At 39.9% G+C, this 19,768-nt stretch overlaps 1 protein-coding gene across 1 annotated transcript in view; it reads left to right on the top strand.

The window, feature by feature from the left end:
• Positions 1 to 16,645: 16,645 nt before the first annotated feature.
• Positions 16,646 to 19,768, top strand: part of LOC108708909 (phosphatidylinositol 4-phosphate 3-kinase C2 domain-containing subunit beta) — a 212,392-nt gene continuing 209,269 nt past the window's right edge. The window contains exon 1 of the mRNA XM_041584723.1: positions 16,646 to 16,732. Coding sequence (XP_041440657.1) covers positions 16,646 to 16,732 — 87 coding nt within the window. The remainder of the gene's footprint in view (positions 16,733 to 19,768) is intronic.

Here is a 19,768-nt window from a genome sequence, read left to right on the forward strand (position 1 = left end):
TATATGGATATAGCAGAATTACCAGAATAAACAGTTGCAGTATATGGATATGGCAGGATATGGATATAGCAGAATTACCAGAATAAACAGTTGCAGTATATGGATATGGCAGTATATGGATATAGCAGAATTACCTGTAGGAATGAGAAGAGATAGGAGTTAGTTACATGGAACTGCCTTGTTTAACTGTCATTTCTGAGCACTTGTGAAATATTAGCACTTAAGAAATGTTAGCACTCGTGCCGTGCCATGCCCCAGACAACCTTTTAACTTTTTTAACTTGCTTAACTGCCAGTTGAGGCAAAGAACCCCATCTGAAGCCTCTCCAATTTGCCTCAGAGGGGGAAAAAATTTCTTCCTGACTCCAAAATGGTAATTGGACTAGTCCCTGGATCAACGTGTACCATGTGCTATCTTCAATAACCCTATATTCCCTCCCTTGCTAAAAAGCCATCCAATCCCTTCTTAAAGTAATCTAATCAACTGATTCAGGGAGAGAATTCCACATCTTTACAGCTCTCACTGTAAAAAACCCCTTCCAAATATTTAGGTGGAACCTCTTTTCTTCTAAATGGAATGGTTGATCTTGTGTCAGCTGGAAAGACCTACTGGTAAATAAAGCATTAGAGAAATTATTATATATTTATATATAGTTATCATATCACCCCTTAAACGCATCTTTTCCAGGGCGAACATCGCCTATTTGGCCAGTCTTTCTTCATTGCTAATATTTTCCATACCTTTTATCAGCTTAGTTACATAGTTACATAGTTACATAGTTAAATTGGGTTGAAAAAAGACAAAGTCCATCAAGTTCAACCCCTCCAAATGAAAACCCAGCATCCATACACACACCCCTCCCTACTTTTAATTAAATTCTATATACCCATACCTATACTAACTATAGAGCTTAGTATCACAATAGCCTTTGATATTATGTCCAAAAAATCATCCAAGCCATTCTTAAAGGCATTAACTGAATCAGCCATCACAACATCACCCGGCAGTGTATTCCAAAACCTCACTGTCCTGACTATGAAGAACCCACTACGTTGCTTCAAATGAAAGTTCTTTTCTTCTAGTCTAAAGGGGTGGCCTCTGGTACGGTGATCCTCTTTATGGGTAAAAAGGTCCCCTGCTATTTGTCTATAATGTCCTCTAATGTACTTGGAAAGTGTAATCATGTCCCCTCGCGAAGGTGCCTTTTTTCCAGAGAAAACAACCCCAACCTTGAAAGTCTACCCTCATAATTTAAGTCTTCCATCCCTCTAACCAATTTAGTTGCACGTCTCTGCACTCTCTCTAGCTCATTTATATCCCTCTTAAGGACTGGAGTCCAAAACTGCACTGCGTACTCCAGATGAGGCCTTACTAGGGACCTATAAAGAGGCATAATTATATTTTCATCCCTTGAGTTAATGCCCTTTTTTTTATGCAAGACAGAACTTTATTTGCTTTAATAGCCACAGAATGACACTGCCCAGAATTAGAAAACGTGTTATCTACAAAGACCCCTAGATCCTTCTCATTTAAGGAAACTCCCAACACACTGCCATTTAGTGTATAACTTGCATTTATATTATTTTTGCCAAAGTGCATAACCTTGCATTTATCAACATTGAACCTCATTTTCCAGTTTGCTGCCCAGTTTTCCAATTTAGACAAATCACTCTGCAAAGTGGCAGCATCCTGCATGGAACCTATAGTTCTGCACAATTTAGTATCATCTGCAAAAATAGAAACAGTACTTTCAATGCCCACCTCCAGGTCATTAAAAAACAAGTTGAAATGCAAGGGACCTAGTACAGAGCCCTGCAGTACTCCACTAACAACACTGGTCCAATTAGAAAATGTTTCATTTACCACCACTCTTTGTAGTCTATCTTTTGGCCAGTTCTCTATCCAGGTACAAATACTATGTTCCAGACCAACATTCCTTAATTTAACCAGTAACCTTTTGTGTGGCACTGTATCAAATGCTTAAGCAAAGTCTAAGTAAATCACATCCACTGCCATCCCAGAATTGAGGTCTCTACTTACCTTCTCATGAAAATAAATTAAGTTAGTCTGGAAAGATCTATTACACATAAAACCATGCTGGCACAAACTCGTAGTGTTATGATTTGCTATGAAGTCCAGTATCGTATCCTTTATTAACCCTTCGAAAAGCTTTCCTACCACTGACGTCAGACTAACTGACCTATAGTTTTGAGGCTGAGAACGGGATCCTTTTTTGAATAGAGGCACCACATTAGCAATTCGCCAGTCTCTTGGCACTATGCCAGATCTCAATGAATCCTGAAAAATTAAGTAAAGAGGTTTGGCAATCACAGAGCTAAGTTCGCTAATTACCCTGGGATGAATGCCATCTGGCCCCGGACCTTTGTTAATCTTAACATGTTCTAGTCTCTTTTGAATTTCTTCATGTGTGAACCATGCATCATTAGTTGTATTACTAAAATTGGGACTGTTAAGAAGGAAACCTTCACTTACTGGTTCCTCATTTGTGTAGACAGATGAAAAATATGAGTTCAGAATCTGCGCTTTTATTTTGTTTTCATGAACCAGCTGACCCCCCTCTGATAGTAAGGGTCCCACCCCTTCCTGCTTCATTTTTTTACTATTAACATATTTAAAACATAATTTGGGATTTTTTTACTGCTTGCTGCAATATCCTTTTCTATATCAATTTTAGCTTGCCTTATAGCTTCTTTGCATGATTTATTGGCCTCCTTGTACCTTATAAATGTTTCGGCTGTACCAGATAACTTGAAAGCCTTAAAAGCACGTATTTTCTTACCCACCTCAACACCAACGCTTCTCTTGAACCAAAAAGGTTTTGCTTTGCAACGGCGTTCCTTGCTTACAAGTGGAATATATTGACAAGTATATTTATTAAGCAGCATTTTAAAGACTTCCCATTTTTGCTCTGTGTTTAACCCTGTGAAAAGCATTTCCCACTTAATATGTTGCAGAGATGCCCTTATACTGTCAAAGTTTGCACGTATGAAATTTAGTGTTTTAGTCACTCCCTTATAGAATTGCTTCTGCAACAGAATCTCAAAGGAGACCATGTTATGATCACTATTCCCTAAATGCTCACCCACACAAATGTTAGAGATGAGTTCAGTATTGTTAGTTATTACAAGATCCAAAAGAGAGTTATTCCTAGTAGGTTCTTGAAGGTGCCCTTCTCTGCACACTCTCTAATACAATAATGTCCTGTTTAAGTGATGGAGACCAAAACTGTACTGCATATTCTATATGGAGCCTTACCTGTGCTCTATAAAGTGGAAGCATGACCGCTTCCTGCCGTGAATAAATGCCCCTTTTAATACAGCCCAAGTCCTTATTTGCCCTTGATGCTGCTGACTGGCATTGCTTGCTACAGCCAAGTTTATCATCTACAAGGACTCCAAGGTCCTTTTCCGTAATGGATTTGCCTAGTGCAGTCCCATTAAGGGTATATGTGGCTTGAATATTTTTACATCCCAGGTACATGACTTTACATTTCTAAACATTGAATCTCATTCGCCACCTAAAACCTGCCGAATTGCAGTTTAAGTCAATGGAAGAGGTTCAGGGATTAATTTTGAGTTTTTTGCAGCCTTCCTGACATTCAAGTTTTTTTCGGAAAAAAACCCCTCAAATTGAGTTTTTAAATTCTAATCGAATTGATTCGAGTTTTCAGTTCAAATCTATTCATCCGAGTTTGAAAAATTAGATTTTATTAGTTCATGGGAGTGTTGAAAAACTCCCATGAATTCGAAAGTCGACCCTTGATAAATGTGCCTGTAGGTGTAAAGTAGAGGTCGAGGACTTCCAAGGTAATTTTCTCTGAGAGATTAGTTTAGGGAGGAGGGTTTCAGCTACAGGCTCTTTGCAAGGGATGGGCTGCACCTCCATGATGATGGTGCAGCTGCTTTGGGGCAGAAGATGGCTTGAGGGTTGGAGGAGATTTTAAACTAGGTGTGGGGGGGAGGGTTCAATAAATGATGCTGTGGAAGATAGGTTAGATGAGATAGCGGGCAAAAGAAGGGGAAATAGGGGAGGAGATTTGGTTGGGTGTACTGTTAAGGATATGTTCAATATGGTACTAGTATTAAATGTATGTTTGCAAATGCAAGGAGTCTGAGAGAGCTTAGTCCAGTTTTAGACAGGCCCCTATTTCTGATTTTCTCACATTCTATCAGGTATGGTAGCTATGGATTGGAGGAAAGCTGATGTAATTCCAATATTTATTAAAGGATTACAATCTGAGCCTGGGAATTATAGGCCAGTAAATGGGAACTCTGACTCCTCTATTGCATACACTAAAGAGAAGAACTTATTTAGCACACTTGCCTTTTCAACACTCTTGACTTGCATCTTTTTACACTTTATACTTAAAAAGAATTTGGGGGAAGTCTTAGCCTCCTCATTACCTATCTTTGTCTTCTGGATTGCGGTATTACAACATTTATTTAAATGCCTTTCTCTTCTTTCCTTTTAACTTCTTTACTTCTATATTAAGCCACATAGGGCGTTTCTTGGTGCTTCTACATTTACGTCTTAAGGGAATAAATCGGGTAATTAAAATCTCCCATTCTTATTACTTTCCCCAAACTAGCAGCCTTTCCTATTTGCATCAGGAGCTTTGCCTTCTCTTCACCTACATTACAAATCACTGAAGGGCTTGAGCTAAGATTCGAATATACAGAGCCAGCTTGGACAATGAAAAACAAGCAAAAACTTATATTTTTTTGAATTTCAATACCAAAAGTGAAGTCATTGCGTCCACTGACATCACAACACGGCACTTGTCATTGTCATTGTGCATACTCGGTGCAGAAGATGGGTCTGGGAGCCGATGTGCCTGGTGGTACAAGTGTCTCCTGGGTCCTGTGACACTCCCACTGATAAATAACTATATAGTGCAATCTCATAGTGGCAGTGACTTGGTCTATTAATGGCCTGTCTTGCCTAACTACTTTAATTATGACTGCAAATATGTGCCACAATATTATAGCCTAGCACACTGTTCCCAAAAGGCAAAAACTGAATCATGGCCAATGGTATTACGCTGTCTTTTTTTATTAAATCTCTTTTAAAGGAAAACTATACCCCCAAAATGAACACTTAAGCAACAGATAGTTCATATCATATTAGTGGCATATTAAAGAATCTTACCAAGCTGGAATATATATTTAAGTAAATATTGCCCTTTTACATCTCTTGCCTTGAGCCACCATTTCGTGATGGTCTCTGTGCTGCCTCAGAGGTCACCTGACCAGAAATACTACAACTCTAACTGTAACAGGAATAAGTGTGGAAGCAAAATACAGAACTCTGTATTGGCTCATGTGACCTAACATGTATGGTTTGTTGGTATGTTTGTGAGTACAGTGAATTCTATGATCCCAGGGGGCGGCCCTTATTTTTTAAAATGGCAATTTTCTATTTATGATAACCCAATGGCACATACTACTAGAAAAGTATATTATTATGAAAATGGTTTATTTACATGAAGCAGGATTTTACATATGAGCTGTTTTATGCAATATCTTTTTATAGAGACCTACATTGTTTGTGGGGTATAGTTTTCCTTTGATTAATTTTTTTAAGGGTAAGTAACTGCTCCAATATTCATTATGTGCATTACAAACAACTAAATTTATTAACATTAAAATGAAAAAATACACCATCTAAGATTAGTAAAATGCCACTAAAGTCAGTGGAAATGTATGTTCAGCATTTTAGTTAGTTCAAATTTTTTTTCTTGCAACTTTGTGCCATTTTATATAAAAATGCATCAAAATACATGAAAATATGTGATTTGAGTTTTTTTTAACCACAGCTTTACAGGATTTTGATGTACTTGCTTATAAAAGCAAGTACATCAACATCCTGTGAAGCTGTAGTTAAAAATCATGAGAAACATGATTTTTACCTACAGCTTCAAGCTGTGTGTGGTGTTTATACAAATGGCCTATAGATGTCACTGTGCTCAGATTTATACTGTTCATACTTCCTGTCAGATTAAAGTGAAAGTTACTGTTGTGTAATGGCTGCACGAATCTGCTAATAAAGCACTGTTATACTCTACTCATCCTCGACTACCCAAAACATAACAAATGGCGACAAGGATGGCTCTTCTACCTCTACAGCAGCCTGCACCTTTTCTTCCAAACCCTGGTGAGCCTACCATACCTTTTACTGCTTGGATCCATAAGTTTGAAAACGACATTATTGCTGCTGACCAAGGTGAGATTTCTGCTGCTAAAAAGCTTGCTTTACTTATTCACTGCCTGGGAGAAGAGGGACAGTGTATATTCTATTCATTACCATTACTTATGAAACTGCTCTTACTGCTATAAAGAACTTTTTTGTGCTAAGAGTAAATGTGGTTGCTGAAAGATATAAATTCTGCCAACGTGGACAACATAATGGCGAGTCCACAGAACAATTTGTAGCAGCTTTGAGAAAGCTGGTTGTTACTTGTGAGTTTGGGAATCTAACAGATGAAATGCTAAGAGACCAAATAGTGGAAAAAACAAACTCACCTCGCATTAGAGAGAGAGACTGCTCCTAGAGCAGGATTTAACCCTTGCAAAGGCTATTACAGTTGCTAGCCAAATTGAAAGATTTATGGCAGAGGCTAAAACTCTCAGTCGGGAACTGCTGGGAATGTATAGATTGTGAATTCAGCACTGTGGCCTAATAATGCACAGTCACAGGCAAAATACTGTGCTAAGGAAAGGGATTTACACTGCAAAACCATACAGCAAATACAAATAGAAAATACTGCTTTCGTTGTTTTTCAACACAACACACTGCAAATCATGTTACGTGTCCTGCAAAAGCTTAACGGTGCCGCAAATGCACAAAAGTAGGACATTTAGCTAAGATCTGCCGTAGTTCTGCTAAAGATGTTCATGAAATCACTACTACAAATGTCACAGTATTAAGTGTGGATAAAGCTGGTACATTTATTCCAGACAAGTTTATATGCACTGTCAGTGTCAGTACTGCTTCTGCAGACAAGGGACACTCCATTACCTACTACCAAAGGATATTTTCTTGAAATACTTTGCAAAGGATCCGCTTCTTGCAGCTGCCCTGAAACTGGTCAGTTACTTAAAGGATCCAATCCCTGTACTTGGTTGCTTGCCAGTGACTGTACAATTTGAATCAAATACTGCAAAATTTGACTTTTACATTGTGAATAAGGGTACTGCTATACTTGGAAGGGATCTGTTGTTTTTTCCACTATTTGGTCTCTTAGCATTTCATCTGTTAGAGTCCCTAACTCACAGGTAACAACCAGCTCTCTCAAAGCTGCTACAAATTGTTCTGTGGATTCGCCATAACATTGTCCACGTTGGCAGAATTTATATCTTTCAACAACCACATTTACTCTTGGCATGAAAAAGTTCTTTATAGCAGTAAGTGCAGTTTCATAAGTCTCAACAAGTAATGGTAATGTATAGAATATGCGCTGTCCCTCTGCTCCCAGGCAGTGAATAAGTAAAGCATGCTTTCTAGCAGCAGAAATCTCCCCTTGGTCAGCAGCAATAATGTAATTTTCAAACATACGAATCCAAGCAGTAAAAGGTATGGTAGGCTCACCAGGGTTTGGAAGAAAAGGTGCAGGCTGCTGCAGAGGTATAAGAGCCATCCTTGTCACCATTTGCTATGTTTTGGGTACCGAGGATGAGTAGAGTATAACAGTGCTTTATTAGCAGAGTCATGCATTACACAACCGTCAACTTTCTCTTTCACTTTCAAGCTGTACAGAAAGTCCTGTGTATGCACAGTACAAGTCCTGTGCACAGTGACACCAGCAGGTGGACTATGTGGTGTTTATACAAATGGCCTGTAGATGTCACTGTGCCCAGACTTATACTGTGCATACTTCCTGTCATCTTAAAAGTGAAAGTGAAAGTTACTGTTGTGTAAAAAAATCTCAAATCACATTTTTTCTCCACAATTCTGTTCATATTTATTAAAACTTATGCACCCTCATATGGTACTCTGTGATGTCCTTGGAAGGGTTGTTGTCTCTGAACCAGAAAAATCTCAAGAAGTTTCTGTCTGTCTCTCTAACAAGGAAACAATGAAACATTTGTTGGATGTCAGCAATAAAGGCAATAGAGTCTTTGCGAAAACGAAGGAGTACTCCCAGAATTTTCTTATTGAGGTCAGGGACTGTTTGGAGAACGTCATTTAGGGAAACACCTTTGAATTTGGCACTGGAATCAAAGACCACTCTAATCTGTCCTGGCTTTTTTGGGTGGTATACCCCAAAGATTGGTAGGTACCAACACTCCTCTGTGTCTTTGAGGGTGGGTGCTATCTCTGCATGGCTATTTTCAAAATATTTTCCCCATGAAAGAAAAGAAGTGATCTCTCATCTCTCGTTTTCTTTGAAAGTTACATCTGAGAGAAGAGAAATGTTTAAGGGCTTCCTCTCTGTTATTAGGTAGATGTTGTCTCTGAGGCCTAATGGGTAGATGGGCGACCCAACTGTTTGACTCGTTTTTAACTAGTTCTTGTTCCATTATTTTTAGAAAGAGTTTGTCTTCTATAGACATTGCCAATTGGTTATCCTCTTTTGTTCTCTGGAACAGTGTGCATCCCAAATGATCTTGATCATTGTCACAGGTGAGATTATCATCAGAAATGTTTGGGGGGGATGTACCACGTAGGTTTTTCCTTTATTAGGAACTGGTTGTGGCATGGTGGAAAAATGGAGGGGCGCCCATTTTCTAGTGTGTTTGTCAGTATGCTGTTTACGCAGACTGGTTTGTGTACATTTCCAAGGCAAGCATCTCCTATTATGACCCATCCGATGTCTAGCTTGATGGTATTTTTAGTAGTACCATTTTGACCTCGTGTAAGACAAAACTCAGTAAAGGAAAACCTTTAGTAATAGTCAGGCAATTTATTCATACATAATACAAAATAACAGTTTTGTCTGGGTAAGCTGTTGGAGTAACACACAGAATGTCAGCCAAGGACTTACCAAAGACCCACCTCTTGGTCCAGGCATTATATAGCTTTCAGAAGGCATTTACAGTAATTGTGACAAGGGGTTCACGGAAACACCATACATGGTCTGGCGAGGAGACTTACTGGCATATATATTTATACATTCCTGTAAGATGTGCAGTTTTGCAACATAAGAGTTTCCTGGTTCCAACTGTCCACAGCCTCGTAGACATCTGTTGGCTAATCATAGCCATTGTGGTACAGACAGCTATTGAGCAACACTTCTGCAAAAGGGCAAACGAGACATGCTGACACTATGCTGACACTCTTCTAAGTAACAGAGTGGAGATCATTTATTTGTATATTTGTATATTTGTATTTGCCTATTATAAGTTATATGAGTGACCATTAGCCCTTATAGTCCATCCTGCCTTGGGCCCTATAGCGTTATGGCATCATAGAGGGCGGGGGTGACAACTATCAACCCTCTGACACTAGCCATTCGTCCGTCTTAGGATTTAGACCGTTCCAGATATATTTTATAATAACAAGCTTCTGGGCATAAGGTGCATTGTGAGGGCCATTTATCTGGTCCCTTGCTTTGTGGACCCATAGCATATCCCTCCCAAGGAGAAGCATTATCTGAGCCTTAGGGTCAAGTTCAGGGATTAAGTGCATGATATGTTTCAAGTGTACATGGTGCTTAGCTAGGTCTGGTGTAGGGATTTCATATCTTTTATCGGGGATCTGGTTGCATTCAATTATAGTGGGCAAGGGTAGGCATACCTTTCCATCTATGGACTCTACTTGGAAGCCGGATGCCCTTCTTCCTGCTGTCTCGATAACTCCTGCACATGTTTTTAGAGAGAAAGGAGTATTTGGGCCCTTGACATTAAATGCATCAAAGAAAGCTGGGCAGGCTAAATATCTGATGGTCTGTTCATCCAGGATTGCATAGAGCTTAATGCCTTTATCTGTTTGGCCTGTCGGGTATACTCTGACCAGGCAAATTTTGGGGCAGGATCTGCGGCCTATGACACCGTTGCAGATTTCTGCGCAATGAGAACTGACCTCTATGGTGTTTGTGGCACTGTCATCTTCCTCCCCACCATGCTTGCTGGCGCTTTTGGTGTAAGGTACAGTCCACGGGGCTGGCCCAGGATGTAAAGTTGTGTTGTGTGCTGTCACATTCTGTGCATTTTACATTGACCTTGCAGTCCTTGGCGAGGTGAGATGTTGATGAACAGCACTTGTAGCAGAAGTTGTTTTCTTTTAGGTAGGCTTTGCGGTCTTCTATGGACTTCTCTCTTATGGCTCAGCATTTCAGAAGGTGAGGCTTTTGGTGTAAAGGACACTGCTTACCAGGATCTTTGTTCATTGTCTCCTCATGAGAAGGTTCAGTAGATCTGTGAAAAGAATCTAAAGAGGAAGCATTAGTTTTGTCTACTGTTACTGCTGTTTTGCGAGTATTAGGTACTGAAGTTGTGGCATGTGGCAAAGTGAAATCAAAACTGGGGTCATTTCTCATCTTGTTGGTATACAAAGTCCATGAATACGTTGAAAGGAGGAAATGGGACATTGTGCACTTCTTTGAAGTTTGACCCATGTGCCATCCATCGCTCTTGTAAGTTGTAGGGCAACTTTTGCACTATGGGGTTAAAACCTCTGGCTGTGTCAAGAAATGCAAGTGCAGGTAAGTCCCCTTCGGCTTTGGCTACCTGTAGTTCCATTAACAGGTCACTTAGTTCCCTACGTTTTTGGTAACCTTTATTAGATATTTTAGGGAAGATATCAATTCTTTTGAAAAGTGCATTCTCTACTACCTCTGCTGAGCCATAGCACTCGTTAAGTCTGTGCCAGATCATTCTGATATGTTGATCACCCTGATTCTTTTGGCATGCTCTGCAGACTCAGTACCTAGGTATTTGATTAGAAGGTCTATTTCCTCGCTGTATGAAAGGTCTAAGCCTTTGATAGTGTTTTGAAAGGAGGAACGCCAGGCTCTGAAGCCTTCTGGGTGGTCGTTGAACTTTTCAAGTCCCTTTGTGATTAGCTTGCGCCGTGCAAAGAACTTGGCAAAGTCCATTGTGACCTGGTTAGTACCAGGATAGGTAGGTGGTTGCATATAATAGTGAGAAGGTGTTGTGTAGTCGTACCTGTCTGGAGGTTCTCTTTTAGGCTGATCTGTGACATATCGCTGTAACATAGCTGAGGAGGCTGGTGCAGGGTTAACCCTAGGCTTGGGTGCTGAAGTAGGTGCTGTAAGTGGGATCACCTTGTTCAGCATGGCCTCTTTGATGCAATTGCAGCTTGCTGACAGCCTTTGGAGGAGTATGGCATCCTTGGTCTGGCTCAGGGGCAGCATGCTGGCCTGGTTGCCGTGCTGAAAGAGAATCTGAGTCTTGCTTGGAGTGCTGATAGACTTACTCTCTAGTGCGTTGTAGTGGATCTTGGGGGTTCAATCTCCAGATTGGGTACTTTGCTGTGTCTTTCACTGTCAGGGTACACAATCATCTCTAGAGCTTCTGCTTCTGCTATGGCCACTGCAGCTTCCTTTTCGACCTTTAGTTCGACGTGCAGCTAAACCTCCCCACACTCCTATTAAGAGAACTGAACTGAACTGTGAACTGAAGTCTGTAGATTTTACTGGATGGCAAAGGGGAATAGGTGAAACTGTAATAAATAACAGAAAGCGCAATAAGTATGTTTGCAATGAACAGTTCAATATAAAGATATATGCATATAAATGCAACATCAAAATGCTAGCTGGCATGAAATGTCTATTCAACAATGTCTCTGGGGGTGCTGGCAGCTGTGGAGGCGATTTGGTGCAACTATTTGCTTACCAGCGATGCTACCATGAGGAGAGATGAAACTGTGCGTGCTTCTTCCACAGCATGGTCTGTAAAATGGAGTCTTAGCTCCCACAAGGCACTGCTCTAGGTCACATGAAGGGAGTATGGTAGCCTGATTAGTCCAAATGCAGTTCTGCCATAAGCCATGTGGAGGTGCAGAACAAATACAGCAAGTGTCCAGCGGAGGTAACGCCGACCAAATGAATTGTGAAATATGATAGCATGGTAGAAGCTTATGCTTCCTTCAAATATTTCTGACAAAACTTGAAAATATACTTATGATCATTATCCTGTTGCATCACACAAGTCTAGCCGATAAGTCTAAGTGGGGTTAATTTATTAACGCAACGCAGCTCTGGTCATGCAGGTAAAATTTTTGCCCAGGGCATGCGTATATTTAATAATATAGTGCAGAAATGTTTTAAATTGCAATGAATGTGCTACTTTGGACACTGACATTTGCGTCGCAGGAAACTAAGAATTTTCTGTTGCAAGACTTGTAATAAATTATGTGCACATACTAGCGCTACTGGCCACAACTGCGGTAGAAGTACACCACAAACTACAGTCATAAAAATATCAATGCTATTATGTAGCCACACATTTGCGTACATGCAAATTGCCTAACTCTCACAATACTTGTGCACTGTAGCCACACCCACAGCCACGCTCCTAAGAAAGATGTCATTACTTACGACCTAATTGCCCAATATTTGAGACTTGCGCATAAACAAACCCTTTGCAAAGATAATATTTACAGGCAATGTAACGCAAATATATTTGTGCGTGCACACAAAATAGCGCATACATTCAGTTCGCCAGATTAAGTGCTGCGCTGCATTAATAAATGAGTCCCATCGACTTTAGGCTGAAAGACCTTTTACAATCTGAGTTCTTTCTTGTCTTTTTACTGTTTGATATCAAACAAAAACATTTGAAACATTTGGATAAAAGTCTTAAACATTTCTTAACTGACATATACCATACCTCCCAACTGTGCCATTTACTGCGGGACCGGGACAGTCCAAATTTTGACAACTTAGCCCACAGTCTAGAGTTTCTGTTTGATCTCCTGCACTGACGCCAGGAAAAGATACAGGGCCAAATTCACTAAAGGGCGAAGTGACTAAAGCTGGCGAAAATTCGCTAGCGAAGGAGATAGACTTTAGCACTACTTCGCACTCCAACGCCAGGCGAATTTTCGCTTCGGCGAATGGACGTAACTACGCAAATTCACTAAGATGCGGATTTTCCTGAAAGGGCAATAGAGTAGATAGGAGTTCCTCAAAAAGTTGACATTTTTCCCAAAAAACGCTGGCGACTTTTCAGTTTTTCAGGGTGATAGGCTGCAAAAGAGCGTACATTTTTTTTTGGGTACCCGGCTTCCCCCCTACATTTCCTAACATATGACACATAAATTATACACTGGGCTCATGTGTAGGGCATTATAACAACTATTTTCTTTTATTAAGGTTTCCCTGGGCTTGTGTAGTGTAATATATTTGATGCAACATATAAGTCCATTCAACTTCGGTGCCCTGGACGCAACTTTGCATCTTAGTGAATTAGCGTTGTTCTGGCAAATTTTCACCTGGCGAAGTGTTGCGATGTGAGCGAAGCCTTAGCTGGCAAATTTTTGGATGTTAGTAAATTTGCCCCACAATGTGAAAATTAATTAAAATAAGAGGCTTTTGGCAGAGAGCCCAGATCACTGAGTTTCTGGACTAACAGATTATAGAGGATTCAATTATTAGAAAAGTGAATAGGGAAATCTGATGTCCGGATCAGTACAACCAAGTCTTTCTGGTGCCAGGGCTTGAAATGTGGTTAATCGGGTAGACAAATCATTGGGTGAGGCTGGCATGACCCTGTTGTCTTGGTACATGTAGGTACTAACAACAAAATTAATGGTAAATGGAAGACCTTAAAGAGTGAGCAGGGGTGTTGCACATGTGCAGTTCATGTAAAGATCGAGCCTGCGACCGAAGCCAGCATAAGAAGTTTCTTTAATAAAGCAGCTGCTTTCAGAAGTAGTGTTTGTGAATAAAAACCTTCCGATCTAGGAGAAGAAGGTGTGGCCAATCATATAATGTGTGTGTTAGAAAATGACTTTCCTTGTCCTTTAAGCTAGCTGGGACAACTGAAACATTTATAAGGTACAAAGAGGACAATGAATCATGCAATAAAAGATCAGACAAGCTAATCATGAGATGGAAAAGAGTATTGCAGCAAGGAGTACAAATAATCCAAAATTCTTTTTGTAAGTATGTAAATAGTAAGAAAATGAAGCAGGAAGAGTGGTGTCATTTAGTCGATGAGAAGAGAGAAAAAACTGATATTCTGAATTGTTATTTTTGTATGTCTCCACAACTGAAGAACCATCTAATGAAGGTGTACTTCTAAATACTTTAAATTTTAGTACTATAAGTTCTTATGCATGGTTCATCAGGGGGTTAAAGGCCTTGTATCCTTAGCTGTCTACCAATAAATATGCCAATTCTTCTTACTGGAGTGCTGCCTTAATTTGTATCACAGATTAGACTGCAACATACATCCCTATAGGGCAGGATGACTCCGGAACGATCCGACGCACTACGCAAAACCGCAGGCGTCACGTCGGATGCGATGGAAACAAAGTAAGTAATTCTATTGTCGGATCGTGTCGCAAAGCTGCACGCTGCGTCTGAATCCGACAGTCGTTTCGCATCAGCAATGCGACACAATCCGACAATAGCATTACTTACCTTATTTCCATCGCATCTGATGTGACGCCTGCGTTTTTAGGCAGCGCGTCAGATCATGCTGCAGTCCATGGAGTCCTGCCCATAATGTATTTCACCTTTCTGTGAACCAGCTAGCAGATCAGTTAGGCTACTTTCACTTCATTCTGTCAGAATGGTTCTTGGTCATGTATCCAGGCCAGGTTTTCTTGTACTAATGGACTAATTAAACAGCATTTTCCAGTGTGTGTGTGAGCGAGGTAGTAGCTGGGAAGGAGACTGCATTTTCTATACTGAGCTGCAGTTTTATGAGATAACACCAAGGGGCCCATTTACTTAGTTGAGTGAAGGAATAATAAAAAAACTTTGAATTTCGAATGTTTTTTTTGGCTACTTCGACCATCGAATTGGCTACTTCGACCTTCGACTACGACTTCGAATCGAACGATTCAAACTAAAAATCGTTCGACTATTCGACCATTCGATAGTCAAAGTACTGTCTCTTTAAAAGAAAACTTTGACCCCTAGTTCGCCACCTAAAACCTACCAAAGTCAATGTTAGCGGCTTAGCAATCTTTTTTTGGTCGAAGAAATATCGTTCGATCGATGGATTAAAATTGTGGTAAATCCTTCGACTTCGATATTCAAAGTCGAAGGATTTCCATTCAGCAGTCGAATATCGAGAGTTAATTAACCCTCGATATTTGACCATAAGTAAATTTGCCCCCAAGTGACTGGAGAGAGTAACAGAGACTGTGGGGGTCATTTATAAAGTTCGCGCAGCGCATATTTTTCGCAAATGGTTGTATTGCGCATGTTTTTTCCTGAACACTAATATATTGCACTGCTCTGCCCGTCTTTCCAGTTTTTGCGAATTCGCAGTGTGAATAAATTTAGCAAATGGTGGGCAAATCAGAAGGGAGTTTGTGCGAGGTTGTTGTGCGCGAAAATAGCGTTGACAGTAACTTAAATTCGAAACTGTTATGAATACTTTATCCGCCACCAAAGTTGTGGCGTAATTGAGTCGCAGAGTGTGCGCATAAATATTCGCAATTTTCGAATTGTGTCATATTTAAAAAGCTCCTATAGACATACGCATTGTGAAAAAAAAATTCGCAATTCTGTTTGCACCCTCTTATTCAGCTTTATAAATATAACCATGCGCAAGGCAAACATATTCACTTTGCGAACCAATCTGCCCAGCGCAAAGTTTATAAATGACCCCCTGTGTGTTTAAAGTTTAAAAAAAGCTTCTGGTACTTTAAGCTTCTAAGGCTAAGGCCACACTAGGCGATAGCGCCGCGATTTGACTCGCGGCGACTTTTCGCCGCGACTTTTAAGCCGCAATCGCTGGGGAAACTTTTGCGCTGGCGTCTATGGGGAATCGCGAAAAATCGCCAGCGTATAAACACACGCGGCGATCTTTTCTCTACTGTCGCTCGAAATTGCCTCGCTAGGCGATTTCGAGCGACAATAGAAAAAAGATCGCCGCGTGTGTTTTTACGCTGGCGATTTTTCGCGATTCCCCATAGACGCCAGCGCAAAAGTTTCCCCAGCGATTGCGGCTTAAAAGTTGCGGCGAAAAGTCGCCGCGAGTCAAATCGCGGCGCTATCGCCTAGTGTGGCCTTAGCCTAATACTGTAACTGTTTTCCTTGACCACCAATCTGTGTATTGAAGTAGGACTGCTAATCCTGTGTTGAAGCAAGTGTGTTAAAGTTATTTATTTTGTTCATAGTGAAAGCCAGCCAAGCTGCATTGAACTCTTAAAGGTGGTGTTAGCATTTGTGTGCTTAACCTGAGCCATGGCTATGATCCCAGCTAACCTGAACCATATAATATGTAATGTGCCAGAAATGATTTGAGCCTCTATTTTCCACTTCAATTGGAATACAGTTGTTTATTGTAGAGAGGGTCCACCAAGCCTTATGCCCTAAACCCCACCTGATGAAAATCCAAAAGAGGTGATTGTTAAATTAAATTATTTTGAACAAAAAAGGTGAGACTTAAGGCCTGTAACAGCAAAGCTTCAACAAGCTGGTTTTAAAAAATAGATGTAAATTAGACTAACAGTATCCTGGAATGGCACCACATTTCCAATCATGAATCCCCCTAAAGGGCCCCGTTTCTTAATTGGCCTTGCTGACAAAGAACATTCTCCTAAACAAATATCACCTCCTTTGCAACCTGTATGAGACAAAATATTGGCTAATTTTCAATTCTCTGCTTCATTATTGGAATCATTAAAAATCCCATAAAACCTTGTGAAGCTACTTTTCAGCTTTCATCACTCAAAGAAGCTTATATGTTCTCCAATAAAAATGTTAATGTTTTCCAAAAGATTATAACAGATTGTTCAATATTCTGAAAATCTGTTCTTAAATAAAAATTTTAATGTTCTCCAAAAGATTATGTAATGCTAACTTGGGCTAGGCAGACAAAAAGTAGTTAATGTCCAGCTAGTGATAGAAGCATGGGTTACATGTGACTGAAACACTTCAGGCTAGGGCCTTTGCTGAGTGCAACATTTCAGGAATGGTGTAGAGTAACTACAACTCTGAGGCTACTGTGCAAAAAGAATAGGAATAATGGACGCCAGGATGTTGGTGTACAATTTGTTCTAGACAAATGACCTACAGGTTTACTTACAGTCATGAGGTACAGTATATGCAAGTAGTATTAGCAGTGCTGAAACAGGCAAAGGATGATACAGCTTAGGAATGTGACTCACATAGACATTGTAGTCAAGTTGTAATAAGGAATCCCATGCAGATGTACCTTGAAGTGGTCCGGATCCCCCCAAGTGAAGTGGTCAGGGAGAAGGAGTCTAAGCCTGACACCCTATCCACTGTGGTGCCTTCACTAAAGGCAATCTAGGAGCCTTGGGAAGCTGCTCCCTGCTACAGATCTGTCATAGATAGTCTATGACAGATATAACCCTGTTTTAGCTAACCTCGTTCACGGGGTTTCCTGCTCCCCAAACACTAGAGGTACCGGTCCCTCTAGGGCAATGGAACAGTTCTGTGTGAAAATAAAAACTGTGTAAATAGATAGGCTAAGTTTCTAATATAGTTAGTTAGCCAAACATGTAATATATAAAGGCTGGAATGAACAGATGTCTAATAAAACAGCCAGAATCCAACTTCCTGCTTTTCAGCTCTATAACTCTGAGCTAGTCAGCGACTTGAAGGGGGGCCACATGGTACATTTCTGTTCAGTGAGTTTGTAATTGATCCTTAGCATTCAGCTCAGATTCAAAAGCAACAGATATGACCCATGTAGCCCCCCTCAAGTCTCTGATTGGTTACTGCGTGGTAGCCAGGGTAACCAGTCAGTGTAAACCAAGAGAGCTGAAAAGCAGGAAGTAGTGTTCTGACTGACATGTTATACTGTACATCAAATCACTCCAGCCTTTATACATTACATTTTTGGCTAACTAACTATATTAGAAACATTTTTTATTTTGCTCAGCCTATCTATTCAGCCAGTTTTTATTTTTACACTGAACAATTCCTTTAAAGTCATAGGGGCATATTAACCCTATGGGTCCCTACAATTATAACAGATTGTTCCACATTCTGGAAATATGGGGTATTTATACTTAAATGTAAATTTTCACTAAGGAAGGCTCCGCAATTATTTGCGCAACTACATCTGATGTTATAAAGGTCAGATTTATGTATTTATGAGTGATGTTGGGGAAATTGCTAGAAGTGGCCTCTTTTCTCTTTAGTAAACTTGCCTCTCTGTCTGTCCATTGGATTTAATGTGTTTTTTCTTCACTTTTTGACCCTCTCCTTCCGCCAAGACAGCTACAGGTCTTTCTTTATTCATGTGTTTGTCCTTCCTGAGATGAAATTGTTGTTACCTTTTGAAAAATTTTACTGGTAACAATTAAACTACCAATCTTTTTTTTATTCTTATTCATCTCTGAAAATTATATGGTACTACTGGAGGCTAGTGATGGGCGAATTTGTCCTGTTTTGCCAAAAATTCAAAACGTGGTGACAATTCCGATGGGCATTAGTCTAGGGTGTGCTTTAATTGTCGCCAGCGTCAAATTTGTTGCCAGCGTCGGAAAAAACTTTGACGACATCGAAACATGAAATTGTTTGGGCTGTTCTGCAAATTTTTTGCAAAACAAAATTGGTCATATTCACCATCACTAATTATAACCGGAAAATGCTCTGCAGAAGGGGTTGTTCACCTTTAAATCAATTTATAGTATAATGTAGAAGACATTTCTATTCTAAGACAATTTGCAATGTATATTTTATATTTGTTTCTCAATTTTTTAGTTTTTTGTTAAGTAGTTATTCAGTATTTCAGCAGCTTTCTGGTTCCTAGTTTGTTATTTGCAAAGATACTTTCAGGAAATACAAATGGCAATCATGATTCAAGAATAGGAACCAATTCCTTTTTGCAGCAATACTTGCAAAAATACTTGCAATATACACAAGGTCTTAACTGAGTTTGCATTTTATATTTTACCCTGGTATTTATGTTTTTAATTTTCCTTTCCTTTATACAGTTTACACGATACAGTATATTTTACACAATTCTGATTACTAGAATACCAGACCAATATATTAGTAATTGTTGATTCTTCTTTGATTTTTCTTTTTGTGTTATTACACAAAATAACACAAAAAATGGTACATTGGAGTAAGGTTCTTAGTGGGGTCCCTCAGGGCTCGGTATTGGGCCCACTTTTATTTAACTTGTTTATTAATGACTTATACATAGTAGCATAGTAAGTAAGGTTGAAAAAAGACACACGTCCATCAAGTTCAAACTTTTAGTTTTTTTTTTATCTGCCTAACTGCTAGTTGATTTTGAGGAAGGCAAAAAAAAACCCATCTGAAGCCTCTCCAATTTGCCTCAGATGGGGAAAAATTCCTTCCTGACTCCAAAATGGCAATCAGACTAGTCCCTGGATCAACTTGTACTATGAGCTATCTTCCATAACCCTGTATTCCCTCACTTGTTAAAAAGCCACCCAACCGCTTCTTAAAGCTATCTAATGTATCAGCCTGTACAACTGATTCAGGGAGAGAATTCCACATCTTCACAGCTCACACTGTAATTATGTGTTATGGGAGGGTATTGTAAGTAATGTGTCAGTGTTTGCTGATGACACAAAACTATCCAGCCCAATACATTTCATCCAGGATGTGGCATCCTTGCAACATGATCTTGACAAACTGGCAATCTGGGCAGCTAAG

This window comes from Xenopus laevis, chromosome 2S (assembly GCF_017654675.1).
Source record: "Xenopus laevis strain J_2021 chromosome 2S, Xenopus_laevis_v10.1, whole genome shotgun sequence".
NCBI lineage: Eukaryota > Metazoa > Chordata > Amphibia > Anura > Pipidae > Xenopus > Xenopus laevis.